General features: G+C 40.3%; 2 protein-coding genes across 2 annotated transcripts in view; one reads left to right on the top strand and one right to left on the bottom strand.

Moving 5' to 3' along the window:
- The window catches only part of dlc1 (DLC1 Rho GTPase activating protein), an 85,096-nt gene extending 79,308 nt beyond the window's left edge, over positions 1 to 5,788 (bottom strand). The window contains exon 1 of the mRNA XM_069530748.1: positions 5,648 to 5,788. The gene's annotated coding sequence lies outside the window, so the exon portion shown is untranslated. The remainder of the gene's footprint in view (positions 1 to 5,647) is intronic.
- Positions 5,789 to 7,884: 2,096 nt separating this feature from the next.
- On the top strand, positions 7,885 to 15,838 carry LOC109637851 (choline transporter-like protein 1). Its single transcript, XM_020100472.2, has 16 exons — positions 7,885 to 8,191; positions 8,384 to 8,470; positions 9,196 to 9,338; positions 10,559 to 10,695; positions 10,885 to 10,978; positions 11,660 to 11,829; positions 12,256 to 12,345; positions 12,484 to 12,626; positions 12,735 to 12,921; positions 13,506 to 13,674; positions 13,798 to 13,954; positions 14,398 to 14,481; positions 14,566 to 14,703; positions 14,782 to 15,018; positions 15,097 to 15,171; positions 15,385 to 15,838. Exons 1-16 carry the CDS (start codon positions 8,168 to 8,170, stop codon positions 15,406 to 15,408), a joined length of 1,959 nt encoding a protein of 652 aa, XP_019956031.1. The 5' UTR covers positions 7,885 to 8,167; the 3' UTR covers positions 15,409 to 15,838.
- Positions 15,839 to 17,989: the final 2,151 nt, after the last annotated feature.

The raw sequence follows: 17,989 nt of genomic DNA, 5'->3' as shown, positions 1-17,989 counted from the left end.
CATGAAACATTTTAGTCAACAAAGCCAGCTGCACAAAAACAGCAAAACGTCAAAGCAATGGGGACAATCCAAACACTAGGGAAAACTGGAATGAATCCCCCTCCAACTTCTGCCGCATCCCTGGACTCTAACCTCTGGGTCATCCAGATGTGAGGTGAGGCTCTGGATGAGTCTTTTCTTAGGGGCCTTGCTGGGAAAAACTGTGCACTGCTGTCAGTGTTGGCTCACCAGGGACACAGATGGTCATACTCAAAGGAAAAGGATCCAAGGACAACAAGACTCCTCTGTAACATGTCACATGATGTGCTCTGGTTACGCCGAGCGCAGTGTAAATGAAATACAGATTTTTTCGGTCACAGCAGCTTACATGTGGATATGGATGATGATTGAAGTGCAGATGCCGACACACAGCACGACTCAGGCTATCCACTCATTACCTCCTGTGGACATCCAACACAGGCATATAATTTAAAAGACCAGCCCTCCCCCCCTGCCAATCACACTGTCCTCGACGGCCATAGGGCAACTGGTCTACGTCACAATCTGATCCAAACACATACAGTCAACAAAGGTAAGACGAGAAGACCATCAACAAAGTCTCTGTGTGTGTGGTTCTGTGTGAACTACAATGTGCTGAGGCATTAAACTGAAGTATTTTAGCAAGGCAGCTTGAACAAGAGTTTACAGGAATGCCAGTGGCGCTGCTAGGAACAGTGGTCCTTTGAGCTAAATGCTAAAGTTCAAATATTATGCTCACAATGACGATATCAACTTGTTCAAGTTAAGTTAATGTGCTTATATTCACAGTACAGCCTAGAATTGATATTACACATGATGATAAATGAATCATTGTGCATTTATTCTGTGGCATGTGTGACAGAGGTAGGGCTGGTCGTTCACTAACCAGAATCCAGACATTTTTCAGAATTCATTACTTTCTTTGACAATGTCATATTTAGGGGACAAATTTCTATAAGTGTTTCAAACTGGGTGCAGCTTGATTGATTTTAATGGGAATGTTGGGCGTTGGCGGATGTATCTGCACAACTGAGGGTCATTCTGGTTCAGATATTGCATCCTGGTCCTTCTGACTGACAAACCAACCAATATGTCGTCCCTGGATTCATCTGAATACAAATGATTAACTCTGATTATAGCGTCCCTCTTATTATAGTCATTCGACTAAACCTCATCTTTTTTATGGTAATCTGTGTGATGAGTGTGGAGTGCAGTCTATTCTAGACTGTGTAAATGCTTTTGTATATAGTTATTTTTTAGTATGTGAATATTTATTTAGCCTTGTGAGTCATCATTACAGGCCACGCTCTGTCACAGTCCCACATCACAGAGGATGAGCATGAACATTCTCATCAGCGCACAGCATCATAGGTCACATGTCTAGAGTGGTTACATACATGGTTAAGAAAGACCTATTCATGATTCACCCTATAATCCCCCACTGTTCGAGCTTCTTAAGTGGAGCAGTGAGGGCCCAAAGGAAACAGCCTCACATTCCTCACTGATATAGTTTATTATTGGAAAAATGAGCCAGTCTAAATCATGGGCATTGAAGAACACAGAGTGTTTGCCCATGTAGGAAAATGTAGGTGACGCTTATGGAGGAAAAAAAAAGAAGAAAAAAACACTTTTCCTCCCATAACTGAGTCATTTTGAGTCCTTGCATATACAAAGGCTGCTTTGAGAAGATTTTGTTGCTCCCTTTTTAAGACTTCTTTAAATAACTTGTTTCTAATGTACTTGCGCGGCAGTTATATGAAGTTAGAGAAACAAATCTTGGGTTCATTTATACTAAAAGGAAAACTAAACAAAATGCGAGAATCTCATCTGAGGCTCTAAAAATAACATTAACAGACCACACCAAGATCCTTGCAGTCCTTTCCTGTGACTTGCTTTGCCCTGTGGTTAACAACTCCTTCTCAAAAGGCCAGAGTCATGCCGGCCTAAATAACAGGGTTTGAAGCCTGGGTGGGAACTTGAGGAATTGCAATATTCTTCAATGAAACATCCCAGTGTAGATGATGCAACTAAAGTGCATTAAAAAAATAAAAATCGGTTCCTGCTTGGCTGTTTTAATTAAAAAGTCATCCTCAATCATCTGTTGATTTTAACTTGCTTTTTTTTTTTTCTCGAGTGGGGCTAAGTGGAAGAAGTCGTCGTGGGAGACAACAAGGGGGTCCTTGGATCGTGGTTTATAGTGTGACTGCTACCGTGGGAACAGGAAGTACAAGTTATTAAAGGGACAGACCATAACAGGCTAAAATAATCTATCTAATCTTCTTGTGAGAGGGTCTGTGTGTGCATGTTTGTGTATGATACAAGGGAGGATGTTATATTGGTGTGTGTTTGTGTGAGAGGCTGTAGTGGAATTGGTTTCTCAAATCAGATGATTCAGACCTTGTGTCATCTTAAATTTCTATGATGACAGTGGAAAACACTGTCTCAAGCACACAGACAGTCCAATCAGTGTTCACTGTGTAGCTACTCTGTTTTTGTCTGCATGATAAAAAGACTTGAATGACCAATTGTGTCACATTGACACATCAGATGAAATTGTTCTTACTCCAAAACAAACATCTTGGGACAAACATTGTTCACAGTCCATGCATTTTGTTTGGATAACATTTAGTCAAATGTATCTGAGGTGATACAATGAATTTTACATCAGCTAATACAACATGATAATACAAAATGACCAGACTGGTTAACAGGGGATGAACTTCATCTATTAAGGCTTCAATTCAGAGTATAACACAATACCATGTTCAAGAATATCCTATTTTTGTGTTGCTGCTTGTAAATATTTGTATACGCTCTTAATGTGCTTTTAAGAAACCTGAATCAGTGAATGTATGAAGTACAGGCTTTTTAGAAAACAGGCTACTAATGCACATGTAAACAGTCTGTTCCAAACAAGATCTTCATGACGCCACAAAGTGGAGACTTCCCAGAAAGTTCCTCTCCTGAACACCAGTGAATCTTGAACTGTGACATTATCCTGGACAAGCCGGTATACACAAATTGACTGAGAATATGAGAAAGCAATTACAAATTGTATTAACTCTTGCCTCATTGCCTCTCACAGTCCTCCGTCTTGTATGTGACAGGTACATACAGTAGGTAAGTGTTACACTATCAGGTCTTTGTAGTTGAGAGAAAGTCTTGTGGTCGGATCCTTTGTTTTTTGAAAATGGAAAGATGTACTTGAAGGAGCCTTCAATAGGGGACAGCCTTGTTGCACTGCTGTGACAAAATCAGTTTTCAATGTCAGCCTCTGGATGCAGCCCCTGAATTGGGACACAGTTCTTGCAGTAGAGTGGTTTTGTCTTCATGTATCCATATTCATCATATACTGTATATTGATGGTCTATTAACCTAATTTAGTCATTGTTATCATTTCTGTCCTCTCAGTTCACATTAACTGTCTTTACTGTATGTCCATCCTGGGAGATTAATCCCTCTTCATTGGTTGCTGTTCCAAACATTTCTTAAATTTTTTTCAGTTAAAAGCTTTTTTAAGGCTGATTTTTTTCTTCTTCATCCAATTGGAGGATTTAAGAATTTAGTGTTTCATAGCAGTTCACATTATCATATCACTAATCCTATAAGGGCTACAGGGGGCGAGAGGCAATGCCAGCTGACATTGAGAGAGAGGCGAGATACACCCTGAACAGGTCAACAGCAGGTCTAACATGCTACCATCACACCTTTGGACAATCTCAAATGAATCTAACCCCAATCTGCATGTCTGAAGACTGTGGGAGAAAAGGAAGTGGAGAACACCCATGCAGACACGAGGAGAACATGCAAACATAGAAAGGCCCTGGCCAAACCCAGATTGGAACCAGAAACCATGTTGATGTGAGGCTACAGTATGAACCACTGATCGCTGTAAATAAAAGTGATTTGACTCGACTTTCCTTCCAAATCATTCAGCCAGTCTCCCCTTCAAAGACATCCTGTTTGTTTGCTGTTTATGTAGCAACCTGGAATTACAACATTTGAAGGACAAAAAAATGTAATTGTACCACAGATTACGAGGATGCACTGTGAACGTGAATGCAGTCAATGTTCTGCTCTCACCATCTACCTGCATCTCATCCTGACGGTTCCATATGGATCAGGACATAACTAGGTGGCAACAACAGCTGGATTCCATTAGATTTTCTCTGACTTAAACATGTGGCCAACAACCCTATAACCACCTGAGCACATTCCCACACTTCTGGAGCATTAAAACATGTGCAGGAATGCAGGAGTCTTCTTTTAATATCAAATTGCTTTGTTTGAGCTGCTCATTTAGTGAACACAAATATCCACTGCTTTCTCTTGAGCAATGCTGCATGAATGAGTTAATGATTTCAACGGCTCATCCTGGAAGATGTCCTGTTTGATTTAACAAAGGCCAAGTGATTCACAATGAAAGAGACTTCATCACCACCCCTTCCATCCATTTTGCGGAAAAAAAAAAGTCAGTGTTATTTGGAGATTCCAAAATATTCGCCTTTTGGAATTCATCAAATCCTCCAAAGCTTGACATTTTCTGACAGCTTGAATCTTGAAAGTATCTGAGGACATAGGCGAATAATATTTATCTACTTGTCTTATTGTTTATGAGAAATGACACTTGAGCTTGGACCAGACCCTCTAAGGAAGGATAGTGACGTACTACAACCCCCCCTCACTCCCCATCCACCCAGGTTTCTGTTGAACATATGCTGCGCTGGCATTGACTCGTCCAGCAGAGATCCAGGAAAACGTGTTGTCCTTGGACACCGTTGCCACAGCAGCATCAGCAGGAAATACTTGAGACCCAGAGTCAGGAGTATGAGGAGCCAGAGGCTGTTTCATCAATTGATGAGCAGGATCTCTGAACGGTTATGTTTCCGCTCCATGTTCGTTTGCATTCTGGTTCCAAATGTTCCCTCCCAACATCTGCGTTTGTTCCCTCACATGTGTGCACTCATAATCAGCTGCTTGTCATATGTTCTGTTCTGCATGATCTGTGTTTCCTTACTCATAGTTTTGCTTTCAATCTAAACTGACACAACAAAAGCTTATATCAAGTATGTCTCTGGAATATAATGATTTTTAAAAAATGTGGTGTATACGGCTGCAGACATTAGTCACAAGAACGACTGCGCAGCTTTAAGTTCATTGAGTGACAAGTGGATTAGACTGCCAGAGTTAAATATTTACCTTTCTTTCCGGTCTTCTATGTGAGGCACGAGAAACATTTATAGTGCAATAAGAGCCCTGAGGAAAGTAAGACGCAAGTCACCTCTTCTGCAGGAAACTGCTTGACATTCCAGCCAACTCTGGAACTATACAGGTCAGGATACCTTCACTAAGCAGCGGAAACCTCTTTAAAAACAGCAGGCAGGGCAGATGTCTCCTCAAAATGCTATTTCAGACATATGAAACTAGTTATGAGAAAAAATGTAAATGGAAGGGTGCAAAGAAAACAGACCCAAGCGATGAGGGCAAAAACTGTGAACTTATGAGGTACAAGGGGGCAGTTCTTTGGAAATACTGTGTTAATACACAACCGAGATAGATTAATAAAAATCTAAATATTTATAGTCTTTGCTTGGAGTTTTAAATGTATGTGCCTCTGGGATACTCCTACCTCATGCAGTTTGAATGCAGAGTGAGGAACGAGATGGTCCTTCAGCTTGAGAGGCGGCAGCAGTCAGGATTTCCTCAGCAGACATCCCCTCACAAGGGAATCTCAGCCACATGAAGTCCTGTAGTTCCCCCCGGCAACATGAAACTGCCTGTGATTAATCAGTGGATTAGCATTTGATGGAAGAAACTGGATGTAATGACTTAAAACAAACTTATGGTGGCGACAAAATCATATTTAACAATGTGGCTGTTCTATCAGATTTAGTTTACATTTGTTCTAACATGAGTAAGAATTAAGAACAGGCTGTCACCCAGTGTCACCTGTTGACAAAATGACTTCTGCAGGAATGGAGGGTAAGCCCGGCTCGTGTATGTCATTGAAATGTAGCATGTAGCCTCTCCTGTGCCATGATATGAAACTGAAAGTTTTTACATACAGAAAATAGTTTACAGCAACAGCTAATGATAACTACGTCAATAACCCGAGCTTAACCAGTCTATGAATCTTAAACTCATCCGTACTCACCTGTGTGTGTTCAACATGGCTGCCGCCATTTAGGCTACGCACCCTTCCGCCATTTTGACAGGAAATAGAAGGTTTATACAGGTGTTGCTAATCACATTCATTAGCTCCATCTAAATAGAGCACACCTTAATTAATATGATTAGCAACACCTCTGTTTATCCTCTATTTCATGTCAAAATGGCTGCCGTGAAAAGCTTCTGTTAAGCTTTTAGGCTCTCCCATGGTTTAAAATGTTCTGTCAGTAAAGAGCTGGCAACAATGAAGTGTTTTCATCCTGCCTCAGTGAAGTTACCTTGTTGCTCCAGCAAGCGGCGCCAAATTCTACACAACCACCGTGTTGTATCTTTCTAAATCATTCTTCTTCTTCTTCTTCTTCAAATCTTACTAACAAATAATAATAATGTACAGATTTTGTCACAAAACACACATAACAGTACAGGTTGTGTCCTCTCTCTCTGGATGTAGTTCCAGGCTGAGTCCATGCTGTTGAGATCAGGGCTCTGAGGGGTCAGACAGTCCATGTGCTGCAGGACTTGTTCTGCTCGTCACTGAGGATAGATCTTTACCTCTGTCTGTGTTTGGAGCTATTCTCTCACTTATCCGGCCACAATCAGATGCCCCACAGATGTTTGTTTTTTTTTAGATATGAATCTTATCATCTGGAGTGCCTAAGACTTTGCACAGAAGTAGATAACTTATTGCACACAAGGGAGTATGATTCATACAATTGCATAAAGTATAAGACATCATTTTAAATTTTGATTACAATAACATATTTGTTGTGAATTTTTATCAAAATGTTAGACATTAAAATATCATATACGTGCCATGTGTTACTTATGAGGCATCTAAGGAGGTCTAAGGATTTCTATTGGCTCAGTATTCTATAGACTTAATCATTTAGAGATGTTATTTCAATAAAGCCTCTGTTTCCTCAGAGGATTCACTGTCTATGTTTCCATATCAACAGGACTGTGATGAGGCCGAAGCAGCGAGGGGGCTGAGAAAAAACAAGAATATCAGGAAAATCTTTCTCTTCCAGAAATGTAAGATTTTAAGGTTTGGGAAATACTTGCTCATCAAGAACCCCTGCTGTTTCTCTGTTAATAAATCCATTGTCTACACCTAATCAAGCGAGGGAATAAGCTTGACTTCCAATCAGATGGTGCGGGTGCAGTGGAAACAGATATTAAAAGTTTAATAACATTTTATTCATTATGATTTAAAACAGTTTTAGTTCAGCTCATACATTTGCCTCATGAATTATAAATAAAGATGGGCAACACTTCTCCACTTCCTCCTACCATCCAGGATGTGAACGCCGGCCACCATCTTGTGTACTGGAGTGGAGAGTTTGCACAGAGATGCCGCCAATACCTGCCCTCCACCAATCATGGTTCGGTCTTAGCTGTCAATCATTAAGTGTCACCCCAGTTTTAGTAGATGGAATAACTAAACCCTGAGAAACATGAGCAGCCCTGCACACATCAGTGCGATATGAACCACCTAAAAGAATCGGAAACACAATCGTACTCACATTCAAGGAATTTACTGTGATGTGTCAGAGCAAGCAGAAATAGAAAGACACAGATAAGATAATATTGATTGATTTTTACTATTTGATGGATTTTACAACACCAGGTGGAGACTGAGACGCTTTGGCTTCACTTCTGAGCAGCGGTCGCGTCCTCCATCTTTACTCCCACTCTGGGATTTTGTCTGAGCGCACGTGAAGGCGACACGAGAAACTCGACTCCTTCCGCGTTCACCTGCGGCTCCTCCTCGCGCGGGGACGCTCACACATGGGCGTCTGTTTGTTCGGCAAAGTGAAAGAAAAGAAAGAGTTTGTTTGTTCCAGTTTCTGCTGCGGTCCCCGGGACAGACGAAGAAGAGCCGAGCAGCGAGATGAGACGCGAGACATGAGCTGAAAAAGTTCCAGCGAAGAACAGACGAAGAAAGTTTTGAGTCCGTGTTGTTCTCAAGTCGCGGTTCACGATGGGATGTGGCGGCAGCTCCGAGGTGAGTTTGTCTCAATGACACTTTTAAAACCTTTAAATCTGCAGCTGTACGTGTCCGTCTGCTACTTTCACCCCTTCCACAACATGTCAGTATCATCAGCTGGAGCTTTGGAGCCGCAGGGTCTCTGCTGCAAACAAACACCAGCCAGGCTAAGCTAACAGCTCCCGTGTGTTGTTGTCCGTGTGTGAGCAGGGCAAACGGGACTGGAAACCGCTGGAGGAGCGCAGCTGCACGGACATCCCGTGGCTCATCATATTCACGCTGTTCTGTGTCGGCATGGTGAGTGTTGGAAATGAACGGGAGGATGCACGCGGGTACAAGTAAATGATCATCTCCATCAGAATGTGCAGTCATCGGCTGAGTCAACTTCAGGGTCATTCTGCAGCATTTCAGTATGTTCTGCATGTGGTTCATCTGAATCGCGTTACACTCAGTACAACCCAGCACAATTACATTGTGACCACAAACTGCAGGATTCAAAGTTAAACAGGAAGTAGAATCAACCCAGTTTGTTTGGTCCAATGTGTGTGTTTATGTATATATGTCTTTTACATGTTTATAGGTTATACTGACCTGTCAACGAGTCAAAGAAAAGAAAACTGATCATTGAATTGGCTCTTTAATCCAAACAGACACCCTTTGTTGAAAAGCTCTCTAATTAATTCTGGCTTGGTTGAAAGTGGTTCAGGGACGTCCTGGTTGTTGTTTCATCATCACTTTGGAGATTGTAGTTTGTTGTGTAGGTGCATTGCATGATACATTTGAACAATATCACAACCTCACATTTAACTTAATAACCTGCACAAAGGTAGGATTGGTTGCAGAAGTGTTGGACTAGACCTCATTAGTTTTAGAGACTGTATTTGTACTTAAGGCAAATTTAAAAATTGGGGTTTGATTCCATATTGTTTAAGCCTAAAACCTACTGAAGATGAGTATTTATTACTCTTTGTATTTCATGCAGATAGTTAATATTGTGTACTTGTTATCTGTCTCTTCTGCAGGCATGTATTTGTTGCTACCCCATCGCCACAGGAGCTGCCTCCAGGCTCATCTCAGGATATGACAGCTATGGTAACACCTGCGGTCAGAACAACACCAAGATCGAGGGAGTCCCTCTCAGTGGCCAAGACTTGAGAGAAAACAAGTTAGTCTGAATATTAACAAATTACTTAACATGAGATGGAGGGGTTTATTTACATCAGATTTTGCAGAGTTTACCCAGAGTTTGCCTTTCACACATGCACAACACAGCAGGACTTCTGCACAGACACGCTCACAGCAGCAACAAATCCTCCACATTTTTCAGGTGAGAGGTGGAGCAGCCGGGTGCAGCAGACAGGTGGAAGCGACAGGAAGAGGCAGGAATTGACACGTTAACTCTGTGGAGATCACAGGATTTTCTTGACAACACAGACACTGGTGTCAGCTCTTATTACCACAAACTCTCTATACATCTTCATCGATGTCTTCTATGTGTGTCACCACTTTTTCTGTATGTAAAAAAAAAACCCAACATGTTTTTGCCTACTGTAGTTGAGAGTTAGTTTCACAGACGGAGCCATTAAGCCTTACATGTCTGCATTCAAGGATTGCATCATGTAATCCTAATCTAACAAACAGGTCGCTTCATTTGTAAACACATCGCTTTACCTTTTATCTGTTCAGACCGTGACCTAATTGCGTTTACCTGAAAATCATATATTTCCAAAAGCACTTGATAATTCTCTCCTAAAACATTGTATACGTTGTAACAGAGGATATATCAGACAAGTGTTGCAGCATATTAAGTCACAATTGTGTTTTCTCCATCCGGGACAATCTCATTCTCGTGCTGGTCAAAGATAAGATGTAATCAGTCATCACAAGGTTAATGCAAATTAATATCACCAACGCAGAGCTGCACATGACTCACAGTCGCATTTGTGTTCTTCTGCTTAAGTTCGTCATATATCTGAATGAATAACATACTTCAAGAGCTTGTTTCTCTCTTTATATATCTATAGAGAAATTCTGTTTTGTCATAATTTATGTGAGGAGTCTTTGATTGCATGCCTAATCTTTGGGCAGTAGCTTTCCACCAGCCTGCAGCCTGCAAGCCCAGTTTTACTGAAACAATGGGTCATGCTTTTTTGGGCTGATTGCCCATGGAGGCTTTGAATAAAAGGCGTTTCTGCTACAAAGAAGGATCTGTGTGACAGGACAGCAAATGTCAACAACTTGCATTTTCTGCCCAGACAGAAAAGTCCCAACTGGCACAATAATATCAAAATAAACTGATAGTGGAAATTACAGTGGCTTTATACTAAACATCAAGGTCTAATCATGTCAATAAACCTGAAATTCCTATTTTTGTCTTCCTCTCAGGTACGTTTTCTTTCTAGATCCTTGCAACCTTGATCTCATAAACAGGAAGATCAAGTCGATTGCCCTGTGTGTCTCCAAATGCCCTGCGTCTGAACTGACGACATATGACGATTTAAAGAAGTTTGCTCTGAATAACGGTGAAAAAACCCCACAACGGCATGTTTTAGAGCAAATGTGAAAATGTCCTGTGTATTAACTTAGAGTTTCAGTTTACTGGTATTTCCATCAATTTATAATAGAAGTTTGTCATAAAGATTTAATACCATTATACCTGCTTAAAGACGAGACTGAGCATGTAATATCATTTTTATTTTTTCCCTTTTTAGGCTCCCATCTCTGCTCCTATGATATTGCTCCTACAAGATACACAAGACATCCAGAAAGATACACCAAATGTCCCAAACTCCCAGTTTCACGAAGGTAATCAAGTGCTTTAGAGTTTAATGAAATATAAAAACTAAACTTAAGTAAACATTTTCCCCAATGTTTTTAATGCCAGCATTCTCTTGTGGAAAAGGTCGCATCCGATGTGGTCACGATATGTCTTAACTGATATAGCAACTGACAGGGATGTTTATGTCTGTGGTGTTTAAAGGGGGAACCACCATCTTTATAGTGCTGCTGTAATTTTTATTTTATTAATTGCTGTTAAATTTAACTCACAGGTCCAGAAGTCCATTCATTTGGTCGTTATTTAAGTACATCCCAAAAATAAAAGGGACCGAACAATGAACTCAAGTTTAAGCTTTGTCCTAAGTCAGGGGCTGCATCCCTCAGAGGCTGCATTTGATGACAGATTACATCACAGATGTGCGACTGGGCTGTCCTGTTTCAAAGGCGTTTTTAAATGTGGCAGAGAAAAGCCTCCTGGTAGAACAGGTGGATCCGTTGTTGAACTACGAAGGATCCCATTAATCCTTCGTGAACCCCCCCGGTCTACCAAAGCCGTGTCTTGTTAGACCGAGTCCTCCAAAAGATGCTGCCCCAGAATTTGTCCACAGCTATAGACAGTTTTCCATAGTCCAAAGTCTGATGCTTTAAGAACTCTTAAAAGGAATTTAGAAGATAAATTAACCCCGTTCATCTCTTTCATGTTTGCAGTAAGGCTATCCCGCTGTTCAACCGCTGTTTTCCTATGGAAATCGGCTGCTATGCCGAGTTTGTTCAGTCATTCATCACATTTGTCAGTGACAACACTGTGCTGCGCCGTGTCATTGCCGGGGTGATGGCCAGCAAGGATATCATCATGGGCCTTTGCATTCTGGCTTTGGGTAAAACACATTACATCTCGTTAACCATGTGCATGTGGATTAAATGAATAATGAATTGCTTCTAACCTGTGAGAAGCACATGTTTTTTTCTGTCCTGCTGCTCCCACAGTGCAGCTTTGTTGCTCAGGAAATGTTTCTACACCATTGTTTCCTGTTTAGCCCACAGGCATTAATTTAAGGTTTCATTTTGTAGTCACAGCAAAAAAGACAAAACAGATCATACAACAGTTTTAGACGTCTTCAATTTAAGTTATTTGATTTTCATTAGTTTTCAAGACTGTTATTTATTAACGAACAATCTTTCTGGGCTTTTTATTGCTCCCCCTCACCCTCATGTTTTTTTCCACTCGACCTAACATTACTCAGTACACGCAGTGTGTTTGATACCCTCATATGATGCATTGTGTTATTTTCTCTCTGATGCAGTTCTTTCCCTCATCATGATGGTTGTCATTCGTTACATCTCCAAAGTGCTGGTGTGGATTATAACCATTCTGGTAATCATCGGCTCTATAGGTAACATTTAGAAGTTTATATTTATTTCAGCACTCTTATCAATTTAATACATTTTTAAACATGTTAATAATTTATTCAGTCGCTATTTATTACATCATACTGGTACAAGTCAATAGTGTCTGCTCTGATCTTTCGCAGGTGGGACTGCTGTCCTCTGGTGGCTGTACGCCGACCACAGGATTGCCTTCGAAAATAGCACCGCATCAACGTTTGGGAGCGAAGTCGCCTCGGACAACGTCAAGGCCCTGCTTGTGTATGCAATTGGTGCCACCATTTTCACGGTATGTCTGAGTGCACAGGTACACAAAAATCAAACTTTAATTATCTGACTCCTTAGCTTCATTGCATGACGGTAATTGAACAGAAAAACTCTCTGTGTAAACTTCCAGTTAGTTCTCCTGCTGGTGATGTTCTTCATGAGGAAGCGTGTGGCCCTCACCATCTCCTTGTTCCATGTTGCGGGCAAAGTGTTCCTCCATCTTCCCCTGCTGGTCCTGCAGCCATTCTGGACCTTCCTCTGCCTCATGCTCTTCTGGGTCTACTGGATCGCTGTGCTTCTCTTCCTCGGAACTGCAGGTTGGGACAGAGGCTGATGGAGAGATTCAGTGCCAGTGGTTTAATTACATGGATGTTTTTTTCAGATTCAAAACTGCATTCACAATCCAAAGTGGTTTTATTGGTGCATACTTTTTGTTGAATTGCTAATGCAGCACATGAGCTACTTTCTAGCATCAGATGTGTGTAGTGATTCCGTTTCTCAAACAAGTAGAATATTTGGTTTGTTATTTGGGACATTTGGTCTTGGTGTTGTGGCCTGACTAAACTCCCACATTTGGAAGCTTGTGCAAGTCTCGTGATGTGGGAGGGTGTAGTCAAAGAACCTCTTCTTTCTTCATCTCCCACTTCTCTTTTCTGCAGACGACTCTACCAAAGTAGTATTTAAAACACTTTTTTGTTCTCTGTTCATTTGTTTATATTGTACAATGTATTGAGATAAACGCTAACGATAACAACTCCAATAAGTGTTCAATTATTTTTTGGGGGTATGATTACAATTACAGTCTTTTTTACTTGTTCCAAATCTAAAATTCCAAAATGATATATTGTATATTAGATGCAGAATATTCAGTTTAAATCTCACACTCGTCTTCTCCCCACAGGGACACCGGTGAAGAACAACTCGACTGGTACGGTTGAATATCAAATGCAGGGACCTTTTCAGTACTTGGTGTGGTATCACGCTGTGGGTCTCATCTGGATCAGTGAGTTCATCCTTGCATTCCAGCAGATGACTATCGCTGGGGCTGTGGTCACCTACTATTTCACAAGGTACGGAAGGGTAACTTAGTACTGTAGTACATGAAAGACTTTGTGCGGTAGCTGTCAGATTTATTTGATAATTCAGATTTTGGGTTATGTTGATATCCATTCTCTGGATCTGTTTAACTGAAGGAATAAGTCCCAGATGCCAGCTACTCCCATCCTGTCTGCTATGGCACGTACCATCCGCTACCACCTGGGTACTCTGGCCAAAGGCTCATTCATCATCACACTTGTTAAGATCCCTCGTCTCATCCTAACGTACATCCACAGCCAGCTGAAAGGAAAGGTGAGCTGTGATAAGTAGAGCCGGACGATTTATCCTTCGGCCAATAATATCGCCTGATATGAGCCTTTCACAGTCAGTATTTGGGTTAATGTTTGCCCTTATGAAAATGTTTATTTTACAGTATCAATGCAGAAAAGACATGCAAACAGTTTAAATTTTACATAAAATAATGTTCGTCATCTTAATTCTAGTTCTATATAGTTGATTTTATTTGCGCTTTTTTATATATAACTATCGATGGTTATGTTTAAAATCCAATTTGCTCAATTAGTTAATTCCCTTATATCCTCAAATCTATATAGATCAGGCTTTAATTATTAGTATTGTAAGAAACTCCAATAAAACTTGCAGCAAGCAAGTAAGTAACCATTCCTGGTATTTTCTATATATGCGTATATCCACTGTTGTTGATGTAAACCTGTGAATTGGTTTTTTGTCCGTAGGAAAACGCCTGTGCTCGCTGCATGGTGAAGGCTTGTGTCTGCTGTTTGTGGTGTCTTGAGAAGTGTCTGAAATACCTGAACCAAGTGAGTAATCTGAGGTTGGTGAAGGAAGAAAATGTGGTTTACAACAGATTCAAGTTAAACATGAACCATATCCTGTAATTTCAGAACGCTTACACTGCCACAGCCATCAACAGCACCAGTTTCTGCACCTCAGCCCGGGACGCTTTTCTTATCCTGGTGGAGAACGCGCTCCGAGTGGCCGCCATAAACACTGTGGGCGACTTTGTGCTCTTCTTGGGAAAGGTAATATGCAGACACATATTCTTTTCCCATTGAAACAACTGGAGTTTTTTCTAACCAGACTTAAACCTGCTCCCTCAGGTGCTTGTAGTCTCCTGTACAGCCTTTGCTGGCGTCCTGGCTCTGAACTACCAGAGGGACTACACCGTGTGGGTGCTTCCTCTCCTCATCGTCTGCGTGTTTGCCTTCCTGGTGGCCCACTGCTTCCTCTCTGTATTTGAGAACGTGGTCGACGTCCTCTTCCTCTGCTTTGCTGTGGACACAAAGTATAATGATGGCAGCCATGGAAGGGAGTACTTCATGGACAAGGCCTTAATGGTGAGAGGAATTTCTGATTATTTCATGACAATTTACAAAAAGAAAAGAAAATAACATGTTGCTCTGTTTCCGTGTCAGGAATTTGTTGAGAACAGTAAGAAAATGGGTTATCGCAAGCCAGTAGATGGAGATGGACGAGAGATGAAGCCCATGGTGAGTTAAAAAAATCGATGTGGTCTTATCAGTATTCTGTATGCAAACTGTTTCAGTCCACTTGTACAGAACAAAGTTATAGATAAGAATTGTTAAATGCTGCAGGAATCCATAATCTGCTTCGTCATGTGCGGCGCTACATGTTTGAGTCTAATAATATTTTGTAAATGATCAAATGATAATAAAGTGAGTAAACTTATTTTTTTCTTGCAGACACGTGGAGGAACTGTAGCTTGACCAGGTCTCACACAGAACATTAAAACCACAAATAATTCTCTTACCAGCATTTCACTACAGGGACACCAGTAAAAATAATACTTCATATTGAGGCTTAACACAGCTTCCATGAAAGATGCTTTAAATTATTTAGTTTGTTGAGGAAGAGGGGTTGCATTTTAACGTTTGACGCTAATAGCTGTAAAGCAGTTGGGTTTGGGGTTTTTTATTAACAAGACGGATTTGTTTTATCTTTTTCTTTTACACATGAGTTTTCTCTTTTTATTAAGCTTTAAATAATGTCAAGGACCGATCTAACATGGTTTAACATGTTTGGTTTTCTGCTTTTAGTAATGTTGGCTGTTGTTCGGTGTACTTTTTGAAAAGGCTCACTGTGTTGTGTCGAGGGCTGTTCAAGTTGTTTATTACTTATTAAATTTTGTACCTGAAACATTATTGTATATTGTTTTCTCTGCATCTGCGAAACCTAACAGAGAATTGATGGAGAACTGAGTGTTTCCTCTTCAGCCACAGTCTGCTTCAGGTCATGTCTTTGAATCTATCAGTTTTATAATGACGACATTTTACCTGTCGTGTTATCGCCAACGTCTCGTCAGCAGGGGGCAGCAAAGAAACTCAAAAAACATACAATTTTGTAGGAGAAAAACAGTGAACTCTTTGTTCTTCGCTGTTGTGACAGAAACATGTTGATACTGTCATCATAACAAGGAGCAGCTGCCATCATTGGAAATGTTTATTATGCAGTTGTACATCATTTTCAATGATGGTCCAGAGGCTTTCACAATGAGTAAAAATTCAGAACACCACGTGATTAAACTGCCAGGTTGGGATTTGTGAAAAGTGCAGCTGACGGTCTGAGTTCCAGCTATTTGAGTGTTTGTTCAAAGTCTTTGCAAAGTGAAGTCTTAACAAAGTGATTAGTTAAACTGTAACACGAAATGTAACATTCGTTTTAAACATTTCTCTCAGCTCCTCGAACGCTCAAACACACTAACCTTTGTTCAATCAATCATATTGACAAGAAGGCAACTTCTTTGTTCAACCACCTGAGGGCAGCAGATGCTCTACAATGAATGGCATTTCCATGTGAACCCACTGTAGATGTCATGCCCTTCCAAATGATATTATCTCCTCATACCAGGACTAATAGTTTTAGAGTTCTCTGAATTAAATTACAGAAATTAGATAATGATATTATGTTGACATTTTGATCACTTATCACGTCCCCCAATCGTGGGACTTGATTTTGATTTGATTTATAAAAGTTGAAACCTAAATGAAGTAGGCAACTTCTAAAACAATGTGCCAGTCAAAGGTTTTAGACCACCCGACGAAAGACAAAAAGAAAAAAGCAGGTCACCAAAAAATTTAAAATCCTGTGAATGTAATAGAAACAAATTGGTTGGTCTATGTTCAGATCATAGACTGTATCTAAGATGTTGAATTATAGTTTAACAAGAAGAATCTGATTCGTTGTTTTGAAAATCTGCAGCTGTTTATTTGTTCCATGGTTAGATTTGAGAAAAAACTAAGATATTAAATTGTGAAGCTGGAAAACTTGAAAAAGATGATATGTATTTGGTCTTTTTTTTTTACAACTGAACTGAATCTCTGTTTGTTTCTAGTGTGAGTTTGTTGTCGGTGCTAATAAATAAAGACAAGATGAGATAAAATATACTTTAAGGATCCCACAATTGGGGATACAAAGATATAAGCAGTAAAATGTAATTAAGATATAATGATATACGTAGTATATATCCTTTTACATAATATTATACTGTATTATATTGTGGGTAGAGTAAATCGTGAATGTAAAATGTAAGAGTTTCCTTTAAAATTTTAGATTTCCAGGTAAAATGCTGACGTTACCTTGTGGATTTGAAATGTTTATGATCACCCTGGAGGTAGTCTGACCTGCCATAAATCTGTTCTCCCTCGAGTGAATCCTCAATCTACTAATGTACAGATTACTGCCTCACCCCCACCCCCACACACTCATACGCACACACCACCCTTGTTTCTTTCCAATCCACCATTGACCAGGCAGAGAATCAAGCCACTAAGCAGTTAGAGGTTATTGATGGGGAAAGCGCTCTGCTCACTGCTGTCCGCCTCCATAAAACACAGAAATCAGGAGGAAAACCGCTCGATGGTTGGTAGTGAGTCACACCTAAGTGATTTCTGTAGTACTTACTGGAAAGCCTTTGTCACTGGACTAAAATATAGAGAAGCATGTTTTTTTTCTGGAGGCTGCAAAAAGCAGCAAAATTGAAAATCCGTTTTTTTAATTGTACTAACTCTTTCATTCAGTAATCATGGCTCTCATAATGACAGTTATTACTCTGAACAATGCAGACAGACTGGAACACTTAATGGATGGAGTTCATACAGCAAAATTATTTATTTTTAGACTGCATTTTATTTATTTATTTTGATGATGCTTGTCATATATCATCCTATAGGTGAGTGTTGTCAGCACGGGAAGAGTATGAAATAATCATTTGCTTCTTGAGCTGATAAATAGTTAACAACCATGAAACCTGTTGTGGATATATGGACGTCTATTGTTTGTGCTGACTTA

The sequence above is a fragment of the Paralichthys olivaceus genome, chromosome 8, assembly GCF_024713975.1.
Source record: "Paralichthys olivaceus isolate ysfri-2021 chromosome 8, ASM2471397v2, whole genome shotgun sequence".
In the NCBI taxonomy this organism is placed as follows: Eukaryota; Metazoa; Chordata; class Actinopteri; order Pleuronectiformes; family Paralichthyidae; genus Paralichthys; species Paralichthys olivaceus.
This window is presented reverse-complemented; position numbering and strand designations above follow the sequence as displayed.